The 13,968-nt window shown below is 37.5% G+C and overlaps 1 protein-coding gene across 1 annotated transcript in view; it reads left to right on the top strand.

The window, feature by feature from the left end:
• The window catches only part of SLC44A5 (solute carrier family 44 member 5), a 197,018-nt gene that overhangs the window by 156,151 nt on the left and 26,899 nt on the right, over positions 1-13,968 (top strand). Inside the window, exons 8-12 of the mRNA XM_083359918.1 lie at positions 1,045-1,168; positions 4,786-4,869; positions 5,174-5,286; positions 7,042-7,173; positions 9,864-9,963. Of these exons, the coding sequence (XP_083216044.1) occupies positions 1,045-1,168; positions 4,786-4,869; positions 5,174-5,286; positions 7,042-7,173; positions 9,864-9,963 (553 nt within the window). The remainder of the gene's footprint in view (positions 1-1,044; positions 1,169-4,785; positions 4,870-5,173; positions 5,287-7,041; positions 7,174-9,863; positions 9,964-13,968) is intronic.

Here is a 13,968-nt window from a genome sequence, read left to right as displayed (position 1 = left end):
CAAGGATCCTTAACAAGTGTCGGGGTATGCTGACTTCTGGTATGGTGTTGGTTCATGATAATGCTTGCCTGCACACTGCTAGACGTACCCAAGAACTTTTGAAGCAGTTCTCTTCGGATGTTTTTGATCATTGAATTGTGAAAATCCAATTGAGCGGCGAATCCACTTAGGGTTAGGGTAAGGTGTTCATGAATTGACAGTGCAAAATGGACATCACCAATGGATTCATAGTGCATTGGTATGCTTTGGAGGTTGCTGACTTTTTGAGTCCACCCTATTTACGTTTCCTGGTAAAAAACATGGGAAATTCCCATTGTGGGGGCAAACCCACTTAGGGTTAGTGTTAGCTGTCCAGGAATTTGTAGAGTAAAATGGACATCACCAAGTTATTTGTAAAAAATGAAAAAGATATATGGGGCGGGAAGGAACTGATAGTGTAGCAATAAATCTTACTCAACAACTTCATTGTATGGAATAAGGTTGCCAGAATTTGTGCCAAAAGTGTTGTGTTATGTGACCAGTGGTACATTTGCCTACGTCATTTGTTCCCTTTTTTTAAAAAAGTTTTCAAATCAATCATGAATATGATTGCTTTATTTTTGCATTTAAAATGCAAATATATTGCATTTTGCATTATGTTTAAAAATGTAAATACTGCTGAGAAAACTTGAGAATTAGCAGGATCAGGAAATGAAGTTGTAATTCTTGTCTTCCCTCTTAGAATTTTACATGAAGTCCTTCTCTGTTTCTGTTAGTTGCTTTAGAAGAAATCTTTTTTGACAAGTGGTGGTTGAATATTAAAGTCCCCACTGAAGCTAATTGCATTTCATTAGTAAATTAAATGAAACAGATATTGTGTATAAATTACACAATATATAGCACATACTGCTTTAAACATATACAGTCCCTTCTTGTTATTATATCTAATCATGTTAAATCTAATATGATAAAATGCAATTTGATCTGCATTGTTTCACCTTAGTATCAAATATGAATCTTAATAAAAAGACACATGACACTACACATAACTTTTTGTTTTAACAGTTCTTAAGAGGTGCTTTCCTGATTTTTCTACTAAAAACGGGGTTCTGACTGTGGCCAACCAGACTACGTTCAAAGATGGAAGAGGAAAAACGCGGAATGTAACGGATCTCAGGGAAGCAGCAAAGTATGGATTGTTTGTGTTTTTGTGTTTACCTGTACAACTTTGCTGGACTAGTCATACAAATGCATTGCCATGGATTATTTTTTTTTTACAGTACTAATCTATATGGACAAACCTCTATGTAGGAGAAGAATTTCATGATTTTGATTTCATTTGTTCCAGGAACAACTTTAGATGCAATTATTTTCTTATTCATGTCTGGAAGTGGATTTCTTTTTTGATCTGAAACATTCACTACTTATCCAAGTATCTTGGAATGATATCAGTGCAATAATGACATCATAGCTTGTAATTAATATGATTGTTTTATTTCTGTCCTTTCTGTTCAAACAGGATATTAAAGGCTGCTTAATAAAAGCAACAATTAATTTATTTAACCTACATCCTGCTTTTCTTCCATTTTTCCTCATCATGAGCACCATTGTAGCACCGGTTGAGCTGAGAAAAGGTGATTGGGCCAAAGCTACCCACTAAATATCCATGGCTAAGAGTGGTCTTGTACCTGCATTTCTTTGGTCCTTGTTGACATCTTAATCATTATAAAGACTCTTAAGCATAAGAAAGACAACCTTAAAAATAAACTCCAAAGCTGCAAACTTGCTATCTTGCACAACCTGCAAAATGGTTAATTCAAACAAGCTTACACCATGGTTGATTTTCAGATGACGGTCATCTATAGTTAACCAGTACTAACACATTATAAAAGCTTCCCTAGAGCTGTGCTTATAACTGGTATACCAATGTTGCTTGCATATCCTACGGTTTTATCGTAGCTTTAATAATTGTTTTGAAATGTTAATAGTTTAATAGTATAATGTGTGTGTAATATACAGTAAACAGAAGTAGGTCTATTTAATATGTATAAAATTAGAACCTATAATATTCTTGCCTTTTCCATAAGATTTATATTTTCCTGAAGCTTATTATTGCTTTGGGCACAAACCTCAATGTAATATAGTTTTATTACTAGTTATAACCCTGAATACTCCATTTTGCCAATTAACCAAACACTATGAACAGAGTTTTATTTTTATTTTATTTTAATTCCATTTATATCCCACCCTTCTCCGAAGACTCAGGGCGGCTTACAAACTTAGCAGTAGCCTTCATTCTATGTATATGCCTGCTTATTAGGGCTTTCACACACACCCCAAGCGGCATTATTACAAAGTCAGCTTAATTGCCCCCAACAATCTGGGTCCTCATTTTACCTACCTCGGAAGGATGGAAGGCTGAGTCAACCTTGAGCCTGGTGGGATGCGAACCTGCACTAATTGCAGGCAGCTGGTGTTACTTAAGGAGGCATTAGCCCACTGCTCCACCAAGGCTCTATAAGTTGTGACTTATCTTTTTTTTAATGATATGTTGTACTGTTATTATAGTAAGCTCTTGGATTGGTTGATTTATATAAGAGGGACATAGTCTAAAAGTTGTTTTTCTTGGCTTCCGGTGGCTCCGCCGGCGCTGGAGACAGCCTTCCCGGGCTGCCCGCGGCTCAGCTGTGTGATTTTCGCCCGAAACAGCGCCGATCAGCTGTTCGGGCGAATTTGAAGCCCCCTCCTCGGGAGAAGAGGAGGGGGTGAGCTCCCAGGTAGGGGTAGAGTTCTCCAGGGCTGCCTGAGCTTTGAGCTTGGGCGGCTGAAGGATTGAACTCCCCCGTAGCCTGGGTTGCTCCCAGCTGGCCAGCGTCTCTGCTCTGGATTTTATGGAGCAGAGCCAGGCGTCTGTGACCATCCCTGCCTGAAGGAAAGACTATGAAAGGAAAAGAGCAGGCAGAGCGGTACAAGAGGGAAAGATGAAGAGGATTATTTTATTCTACTCTCGAGCTTGATGGACTTTTTCTAAAACTTAAAGTGAAAGTGCGTCACAACTGTAAGTAAAAGATGGCGGCTAAACCTCCTCCTAAAACTTTCCGGAGTGCAGGAAATTCTCCGGTGCAACAACACTCATTATTGCAGGCGCTGCATTCTTCTGATGTATTGACATTGAAGGATCTTGAAAAGCATACCCAGTTAATTTTGGAATCAATGGGTGTTAAATTTCTACAGATGGAGGAGAAATTGCAGAAATTGGAGGAGAGAATGGAAGAGAGGATGGAACAGAAATTTAGAGAGATGAAGGTAGACATTTTGACTTCAGTGCATAAAGTAGCTGTATGTGTGGAAGATCTGGAGGAAAAAGTGGAAGATTTGACTCAAAAGAATGCTATATTAGAAGCAAAAGTATTGGAAATTGAAGAGTTAAAAGACAAAATGGATAACGAACTGAGTCTGGCTCAATTTTACCAGATGCAGTTTGCTGTTAGAATTAGAGGTTTAAAAGAGAATATTAAGGAAGACCTAAAGCAGCTGGTCTCAGAGGCTTTTGAGGTGGTATTGAATCAGCCAGCATCTGAAATAAAACAAGGCATGGACAAAGTGTTTCGTGTGAACTCGTGGATTGCTAAACAGAGAAAGCTGCCTAGAGATGTGGTGGTTTATTTTTTAAAAAGGGAAATTAGAGATGAAGTTATACAAGCTGCCTATGATACTAAAGTTGTGATTGCTGATCAAGAAGTTCTGGTTTTAAAAGAAATTCCTCCAAAGATTTTAAAGAGAAGGAAGGACTTTATATTTCTTGTGCAAGAGCTTAAGCAACGAGATATAAGGTTCAGATGGGAGATTCCACTTGGCTTGAGCTTGACGTATGAAGGCAAAAGGTATTGTTTGGTTACTGTGAAGCAAGCGCGTGATTTTTACAACAATGTTTTAAAAGTAATCCCATCAATACTTTCGGAAGATGCAGAGGGATCTGGAGAAGGAGAATATCAAGAGGATGAAGATGGACAAACAGATGAGAAGGGTGTAGGAGGAGATCAAGCCATAAATCTTTTGGATGACCCTAGAGAACAGAGAGTGACGCGTGCTGCTTTAAAACGTTCAAAGAAGATTAAAAAATAAGACTTGCAGAAATCTATGGAACTTCTATAATGTACTTACAGCTAAGCAGTGGACAATGGACTAAATTTACTAAATACTTACAGTTAAGCAGTGGAACTAATGGATTAAATTTACTACAGAGGAAATGGAAGAAAGCTTTATGGGCTAATGTGGGTTAATTTGTGTAAGAATTATCTATTATAGACTATTTTGGTTAGAGAGTGATTAGGATAATAGGGATAGGTGTTTGTGGTGTGTAAATGAGAATTTGTTTAGTAAATAGACAATTGTGGAAGAATGTAGACAGTGGAGGAAGGTTTTCTGTTTTTTTTTTCTTTTTTAACATGAATGACGCTAGTTTTTTTTATCTTAGTTTTCTATATATATTTAATATTATTAAGGATTGGTTTATTTTATATAAGCTAGAGAGTGATGGATTTTAGAGTTTATAGTTGTTAGTATATGATTGTTTATGATTGTTTTTTTTAGATATATACCTTGTATTTAGCTCTGGGAAGTCAGGGGGGGTAGGGGGGAGGGGGGGAAGGAGGGGGGAAGGAGGGTGGGAAAGGGGGGAGTTAGGGGGGGGAGGGGGAGGGGGGAGGTAGGGGGGGAGGAGGGCAGGGGAAGGGGGGTTTTTTAAAGGAAAACTGTATTTTAAAACTTTTCAATAAAAGTTGTTTTTCTTTTTCCTTTTTAAAGTGGCATCAATAATGTTCTTGATGCCAGGTCAGTTGGGATGAAGATTTTTGAAGACTATGCGAGCTCTTGGTACTGGATCTTAATGTAAGTTCTTATTCATCAAAAGTCATGCCTTCAGCATATAAAACAGTCATAGTGGAAGATGCATGCAAAGTGGGAATATAGCTTCTTTGCTTTGTTTTATTCATTCTTTTGTGCTTTCTTTATTCAGTTCTTTTATACCAATTCATTCTTCTATATTTCTAGTTGCTATTTGCTTCAGATCTCAGTGAAATTAGGGGAAACAATTGAAGCGCCATACTTTAAGCCAGGATACATTACCATAGGAGACTGCTTGCTCTTTTTTTTAAAAAAAACTGTTGTATTTTATTTTATTTTTTATTCCCAGAGGGCTGTTTATTGCAATGGTAGTCAGCTTGCTCTTTCTTGTGCTTCTGAGATTCATAGCAGGAGTCCTCTTCTGGATTTTCATCTTTGGTGTAATTGGGATTATAGGATATGGTAAGTGCCAAATGTTACATACAGCTACCTAGCATTTTTACTACTAATACTGAGATAAGCAGAACTAATAATCTCTTAATTCTATACCGTCTCGCACTTTCCCTGCCTTCCTATGGGGCCATTCTATTTGTGCTCTAGATCCCCTCTTCCTATTACAAACAAATTGAATGTTAAATAGCCACTGTATAAAAAGCAAACCCCATTCCCTTCTAACACTGATGATGTTACCTAGTGAAATAATGTAACGTCTGTAGGAAAACAATCAAGCTCAGAGAGCACCAAGGATTCCACACAATCTGTTTTTCCTTCAGCAATGCAATACCTAGTATTAGTACTTTACTAGTACTTGGGCCAAGGAAAAACACCATAGTCTTCTACCCACCATGCAGGTGTTTACGTGTTATGTTTTCATATATCTGAATATAATATCACTATTAGTTTTTGTTAGGAATTGGCCATTGGAATAAGCAAATCTTTTACTATTTGCTCATTTGGTTATTGTATGTTGGCAAGTTTATGATTCCTTCTTGTTCTATGATTGCCCTACTAAAAACTGAAATATGACATGATAGATTTAAAGAACACTTAGTTTACAAGAATTTGAGGTGTCTTACAATCGTCATCATCAAAAAGAGATAAGCATCCAACCTCAACTAACTAACTTGGCAGGACATAAGGATGGTTTGAGTGGGAAGTTTTTTAAAAATGTATGTTTTTTTCTACAGGTAAATGGAGAGACAGACAATCTGGCTCATCACCTGTGACAATTTAATAACCTATTTCACTGCAAATTGAGAAAGTGATTTTTTTTCCTTCAGTTTCTTGATTCATAAACACCTGTACAGTTATCAAACATGACCCACCTATCACATGAATGCTCTATTTTGACAGCTATCAGTGTAGAATGTTCAATATTCTCCATGTTTGATGTTGCTCTCTAGTAGAATTTGATTATTTTTTTTCTGTCTGAAACACGAGAGAAAATACTGGGTGGTGCTCCACCTTCTCAAAAAATTATCGGCAAGTTTCTTTTGGAATTTCAACTATTTGTGAAAAGATTAATGACTGGGAGTCAGGAATCTATTTTCTTCAAGTAAGAGTGTCTATAGACTTTGCAAGGCTTGTTTTGCTTTGTCTTTACTATTTACTGGCTAGATTTATAAAATAACTCATAGAGCAGTTCATCTCTGTTTGCCATGCAAAATGAAACAATAAATTTAAAAAATAATGCAATAAATAATTTGAAATCCAGTACAGCACAAGTATGAAAATGTTTGCCAGCATGGCAAGTGTGACATATCACAATGTTAAAAATAAATAAATAAAGCTTTGGGAGCAGGAACCAAAGCCAAACCACGGGAATGGAAACTAATACATTCAAAATTTCTGAAAGAGCAAAAGAATCCTAGTCTTTCATCTATCAAAAATAGAGGTCCCAGATTTTTTTTTTCTCCAACAAGAACATACCAAATCAAGAGACTTCTGTAAAAATCCCTATTGTTCTCTCTTATCCCATTCATAAATTTCTTAATGCATAAGCATATAAAAGTGCTTCTGGATCATGCATACATATCATAAGAAGGCTTCGACTGGGTGTTAGGTCCCAAGTCAAGCATATAGTTTGTAACTCTTATATTTCATCTTCTAGCATCTTTCTGCCAGAAAATTTTCTTTGATTTTGAAGCAAACCACAGTATAGATTTACATCTAAAGGATGTAAATTGTCCTATGATTCTATTATTTCTTTTTCAAAAGGTATCTGGCATTGCTACTGGGAATATCATCGCCTTCATGGAATACCTGGTTCTGATCTTACCATCTATGATATTGGATTCCAGACAGATTTCAGGGTCTATCTGCAACTGAGGCAAACATGGTTAGCATTTAGTAAGTGAATTTTTGAGAAACCTGTATTTTGAGACACCTGCTTAGCATTAACATGAATAAACAGCTTCTTTGATGATTGATTGATACCAAACTCAACATACTGCATGGTAAGCTATGATATGTTTAAACATGGCTTGACAAATAAATTACAGTTGAATGAGTTCATCCAGCACACTGAATTTTTTAAAAAATCAAGAGTACTTTTACTTAACAGAATATGCAAGCCTGTGCTCTGAAGACCAGGTTTCCTAAAAGTTTTGTTTGTCTAAACAAGACATTTATAAATGTCTTTATTTTACTGCAGTTATATCCCACTACAGTTTGAATTGATTCCCAGAGGCTTACATGATGTAAAGAAATTTATCCATAGTACAAATTGAAAATTAAAATGCCATAGAATCATTTCTCTATCTCAGCTCCAATATTAATAAGAAATAAGAAAGATAAAAGATGTCCGAGTCTAATTAGAAGGCTTTCTGGAGCAACTCTTGCTTTGGGATTTTCTTGAATGTCATCAGAGAGTTGGTCTTATCTCCAGGACGAGTTTGAGAGAATGAACACAACACTTGAAAAGCAGTGGCTTCCATCTTTAGCATCTTTTATTGCCCAAAGTTGGGAACTAGGAGTATGTTATTCCTAAATGCCCTAATAGTTCAAATGATTCTGTTTGGACAAAGTGGTCCAGCAATGTGCTGAGGTAGAACTTTAAATTACATCTAGAAGTCAATTGGAAGCTAATTCATAACCCGCAGCATAGCTGTAATGTGTCCCCAAGGTTGGACATTGGTTAGCACATAAGCTGCTACATTCTGGACTAATAGTTACTACTGATTAGTCTTTAAAGGTAGTTCCATGCAGAGTGCATTGTAGCTATCTGGGCATTAATCAGGGCAAGAATTAATTGTTCCCAGGTTCTCTGGCACCAGGCAATACTGTAACTGAAGCATCAGCTGGAGCTGGGTAATAACTTCTCTAGCTACAACTTTACTTGCTGTTTTAGCAGGCGCTGTGAGTTCAGACTGGCCTTCTAGTGATAATCTTGCTCCTTTTGGAGTAATGCTTGCTCATCAAGAGATAACACTGGAATCAACCTTTTTGAACAAACATGACCTCTGCTTTCTTGGGTTCAGCTTTAACCCATTGTGATCTGGGAGACCCTGGGAGTCTTCAAACACTTAGGACATTAGTGTCATCTCTGGCACAGGGCAGGGAAGTGTATAAAATCTGTTACTGTCAGCGTACTAATAATATTGCACCCCAGAATGATCCCCAGATGATCTCACATAGCAGCTTCATCTAGAGCATGTCCATGACATCTGAAAATTATGGGATGTGTGGTCTGACATATCTACATGGCACCAAGTAGTAGATGTTTGCTCTGGAATAGGCTTCCAGATGCAGCAAAGCCAGTGGTTGGATTCATATATGTGAACAACCAATTATTTGTGTGGATGTGGCTTCCGGAATTCCATTCTGGGCCTGGGCAACAAAAAATTAGCTACCGGTTCTGCCGAACTGGTGCAAACTGGCTGAATCCCACCACTGAGCAAAGCTATTGACTTTACTTTTTCTTAAAATGAATGAATTGGAGAATGTATGATGGAAACAGAGTTCACACATTGCTGCATCTATGCAGGTAGGAAACATGGGAATAGGCTGGGAAGATCCTAAGATAAGTAGGATAAATCACACTGAAACACAATTCAGAATATTGTATTTTACTGCTCCATATAGATAAATAAACTTCTTAAAAACACATTACATGTATTATATTTCATTGAGCCTGCAGGCAAAATCAAATTGTAAAGTCTCCCTTGTTTTCTTCTGCTCTGGGGACAATAGTATTGTATTCCAACATGTCTGTAGGATCAAGACTTAAAATGAAACCCAATTTGAAACTGAGAAATAATCCCTATTATGTTCAATAAAACTCAGTGTGAGTCTTCTTGCCTGTGATGAAGTGGATTGTTCCTGTTACTTCTACTCCATTACTTTCTGGGGGGAAAACAGACTTACAATTTTAGTGTTATTTCTCATTTGCAGAATTTCTGAATCTAGACAAAAGTCATACTGGAATTCCAGACAGTTAACTTCAAGTAAATATCAGTACATAAAAAAATAGCCAAAATTCAGGCTGCTTTTACACATTAAAAAGTTGTTATCCAGGAATAATAATGATAAGCACTGAGATACAATAAATAAGAGAACAAAATCAGACACATATAAGCATTGATTATATTTAACATCTCCAGATACAATGTACGAAAATAGCAAATGGCAGTCAATGAATAAGGACTGTGTAATTTGAAACAGATATTTCTTTAAACTAATAGCGTTAAATTTAAAATTATATTTAAAGTAATGCATTGCATTGAAAATGGTTTTCTTCATCAATTTCATTGTACTATATGCCATAATATTCATTGAGGAGAAGGCTTGCGGTATGCAAAATGAAACTCATAAATATCATTGTGATGAGAGAGTACAATCTTGATGAAATACTTGCTTTAGTGTGTATAAAATAGCTTAGGCTTGATCTAGGTATGTTGAGATTTAATTCCACTGGAATCCTGAATAAGATGCAGTTGGGAAAGGGACTACAGAAACTGACCCTTCTAAATGGCAATGTGTTGTTTTGAGATTAAGTCAGCCTTATTTTTTTGACAAGCTTATTTTTTTGTTGTTTTCAGTGATACTACTTTGTATAATGGAAGTTGTCATTATACTGATGTTAATATTTCTGAGAAATCGAATTCGGATTGCAATTGCCCTTTTGAAAGAAGGTAGCCGGTAAGTACTATTAACATTCTCATTTTTGCGGTATTTTGGACGCAGGCTTCCCTGTCCATTAGTGGAGAGATTGTGACCTGAGTATACGATTTTTAGGTTTTTCTAGAAATTCAGGGCAATATGCCACTTGAATTCTTTTTAAGAAACATGTGAAAATGAGAATTTTGTGCAATTTCACTTTTTTGGCCTTACTTGGCAAGCAAGCAAGCAACTGATTGCACTGCAATCCGATGCAATTTTTTTTTCCTGTTTCCAAGCCTCGGCTGATTAAACAGCTTTAATTGTGAGGCAAGAACATTTTTTTTCCTGCAGCCTAAAACAACTTTAAGCATCCAATATTTATAGATCACAATGTGAGCTAAATATATAATGGAATACTCTATTCCTTACCCTGTTTACTTCCTAATTTTAGAGTTAAAGGATGGATTATAGAGATTGGTGGCATTTTTTTTCTATCTGCCCAGCTGACAGCTGGTTTTTCTTACTCAGGCTGGTAAAATCAAGTTTAGATCGACTGAGAGCTGTTTTCCGCTTTGACACATTCTTATGGTGCTTTCCTTCTTCTGCTCCCCAGCACACCTGTCTGGATTGTGCCGTATCCTCCATATGACTCCCCTGAACTAGCAATAGATTTTCAGCAGTTAACACTGGTCCATCCATTTTCGATTCACCAGAAAGCCATCTAAACATTAAGTTTTGAATTAGCCAGCGCTAATTTCCATTTCCAAAGTCAGACCATCTATAGCTCTTTTCCTTTCTTTCCTATGAGAAACATTTCTCTGAGAACAGAACGATCTCTACTCTTCCCATCAACAAAGCTGACACAAACTAGCCCGGAACAACTGTTTGAGTGCCTGCATAAAAATATGACTGTATGCAAAGTTGGCAAAAAGCCATGATAACTGGAAGCCTGTCAAAAAGATATCAGGCTATTTGCTCCAGTTCATAGATTCAGTCAGATTGTACAGTGAAAGAAAGAGACCTGACATTCTCTTTTGAAGTAGGTTATCTTAATTGTGAAGAGAGCTATTCTGCAAGAATGCCAAGTCTTGATTAATTAATACGATCCTGCTACCTCAAAAACTGTGAATCACATTATATTTTTTACTAAAATGTATATTTGGCATCTCTATGGAAGGATTGGCCAGCATCATTTGTTTGGTTATTTTGTCTGAAATGATATTGAAAATAAATGTAAGGGCAAAAGTATTTCACTCTGAAATTCTCTGTTTTTTCCTCCCTAAAGAGCAGCCTTGTCTCTTGTATAAACTGAGTTTCAATCTGTTATTCCTCACTGAGCCAATAATCAGGGTTGCTGTTTTGGGGGAAGTTGAAAGTTAAATATGTGGTGAGGTATATCGACTCGGTTCATCAAACACAACTATTTTTCAGGGATCACCTAGAAGCATCATAGCAAATTAATACAATACAATTAAAAGAATGTGTGCAGAGATTTTCATAAACTTGTAGTGAAAAAAATAATAGTTCATTATAGTGAGTGTATGTTCTATTAAAGATCACTAAATATCACAGAAATACTGTCCAATATTTCTGCATTGGAAAGTGCATAAATATGATGACTTTTGATGCATTCATCAAAAGAAACATTGCACTTCATTGTGAACCCAACAGAATGTAACCCCCTAATCAAGATCTTGAAAAATATGTGATTAATGACTGAAAGCTAAAAAAAATTTTCAAGTTTAGTTTAATCATCTCTTCAATAAAATGGCAGTTTATACTAGCAATAAATCAGTTACAATCTATTCCTAGAATTTAACAAGCAGTTTATTATTATAAACAGTTATGGTTTCAGTAAGGCCTACCTATTATTAAATTCTGAAATACACTGATTTGTAGTAATTATTTCTTGAATAGCATAAGCTTCAGTGATTGAAAAAACAGTCAAGATGTTTCTAGCACAATACGTTAATTGTCCATGTAGAACTAATGTTTAACGCAAGGATTAATTTAAGTTTTAGCTTTTATTTGAATTATGTGAAATAATTATAAACAGGCGCAGAGTATATTGCCCGCATTAGGGAAGGCTTATGAAAATTGAAATGGTAATTATATAAAAAGTATGCTCATGTAGAGAAGAAAGTCAGGTTTCATAAGATTACCAAGTAATTACCAAGCTGAGATAGGGTGAAAAGGACAAGAAAGTTTAATGATAGACAGCATGTGGAAGCTTACCTTTAGTACCAGGTTTAATATTTGAGGTTTTAATAGATATATGGAAGTGTATGTATTATGTTGTCTTTTTATTGATGTTGTTTTAATTGATGGTTGAAGAAAACCCAGAGTTAGATATAAGATGTGTGGCTACATAAATATTTCAAATACATAAATAAATGCATCCATCCATTCGTGTTTCCCCGAAAGTAAGACCCGGTCTTACTTTCTTTTTGCTGGTATCTGTACCAGTACAACATGAGTGCTTGGGGGTCGGGTGGGGCCTGTGCATGGGGTGGAGAAGCAACGTGGCAGCGAGATCATGGTGGCAAACCAGATACAGTACTGGAGCGGCCGTGGTGGGCAGTGGCAGAAAGGGTGCCGAGCCTGGTGTGGGGCAAGTCGGCCCAGATCCAGAGTGCCACCCCACCACTGGCCTGCCAGAGTCCTTAACCAGCGGCCAGCGGTGGAACCGCACTGCCTACGCCTCCACATTTGGGCTGCTGAGCGCCAGCCTGCATGCCTACTCAGTGCTGCAGGCGCCAGGCTAAGGGCTGAACCTGGCGCTCTTCGGGCCTTGCAGGACTCTTTGCCCTCCTGGCCATGCTGCTCTGGGCTGCTCCTGCCTGGAGCAGGGTGAGTTAGCCCAGATCTTCTGTGCAACTGCCAGAGTGCCCCCACTGCTGCCGGCCTGCCAGGGCCCTTTGCCAGTGGACTAGGATGCTCTGTTCACGCACACTGATGTCACCTCTGAATGGACTATTTCAGTGTGCCTTATGTGCAGCTACCCTTGAAGAATATCTGGAAGCTACAGCTTGTACAGTGGTATAGGCCATTATATGTGCTGCTTGACCAGTACACATTATACTTCTGCTCTGCAAGCTTCATTGGTTGCTATTACGTTTCTAGGTCCAATTCAAGGTGCTGGTAATGACCTATAAATTGCTCCATTACATGGAGATGGCTTATCTGAGGGACTGGATAAACTCTCCCTGATTATATCTACCTGACCCATTATTCTCTTCTGATTATTTTAAAATGTCATCAGACAGAGAACCTTTTTAAGTCACGCCACATAACCTTTGAAACATCTCCCTTCAGAGTTGAGATTAAAGATGAGAGTCTGCTGGCTGTTCACAAGAACTTAAAAGCATGGTTTTGTTATCAGACTTAGGTATCCAGAGGTGTGGCAGAGCCAGTGCAATGGATATATTAATTTATTAGTTGTGATTCTACATCAGGGGTCTTCAAACTTGGCCCTTTTATGACTTGTGGACTTCAACTCCCAGAAGTCCTCAGCCAGTGTGCTTGGTTGAGGAATTCTGGGAGCTGAAGTCCACAAGTCATAAAAGGGCCAAATTTGAAGACTTTGTTCTACATTTTTACCAGCTACTGATTGCGTGTATTGTTTTATGATGTTTTTAATGGTTGTTATCTCCCTCAAGGCATGCATTTGAGATGGGCAGCCAATATAAATTGAAATAACAAACAAACATTGAAAAAGAATAGAAAGAACAATAAAATGTTACATAGAAGAGATTGGCTTAAAAGGAGAAGAAAATTGTTATGTATTGGGCTTAAGTGTAACACCACATGGTAAGCTGGAGCTAGCTAATAGCTCCCAGCCACTCAGACACCTTGTCTCCAGTGCTGCTATTGGCTGCCCCTAGGCGGCAATGGGTTGCTTTAAACCTATTGGCTGTCGCCTAGGGGCCAGGCTATAAATTGCTGCAGGCTGCAGCTCAGTTTCTCAGTTCAGATCCTGCAAGCAAATAAACATGTCCATTGCTGAACTCACTTGCCTCGTCTTCATTCCTGTGAAACGAACTC

Source organism: Vipera ursinii, assembly GCF_947247035.1.
Source record: "Vipera ursinii genome assembly, chromosome: 3".
NCBI lineage: Eukaryota > Metazoa > Chordata > Lepidosauria > Squamata > Viperidae > Vipera > Vipera ursinii.
This window is presented reverse-complemented; position numbering and strand designations above follow the sequence as displayed.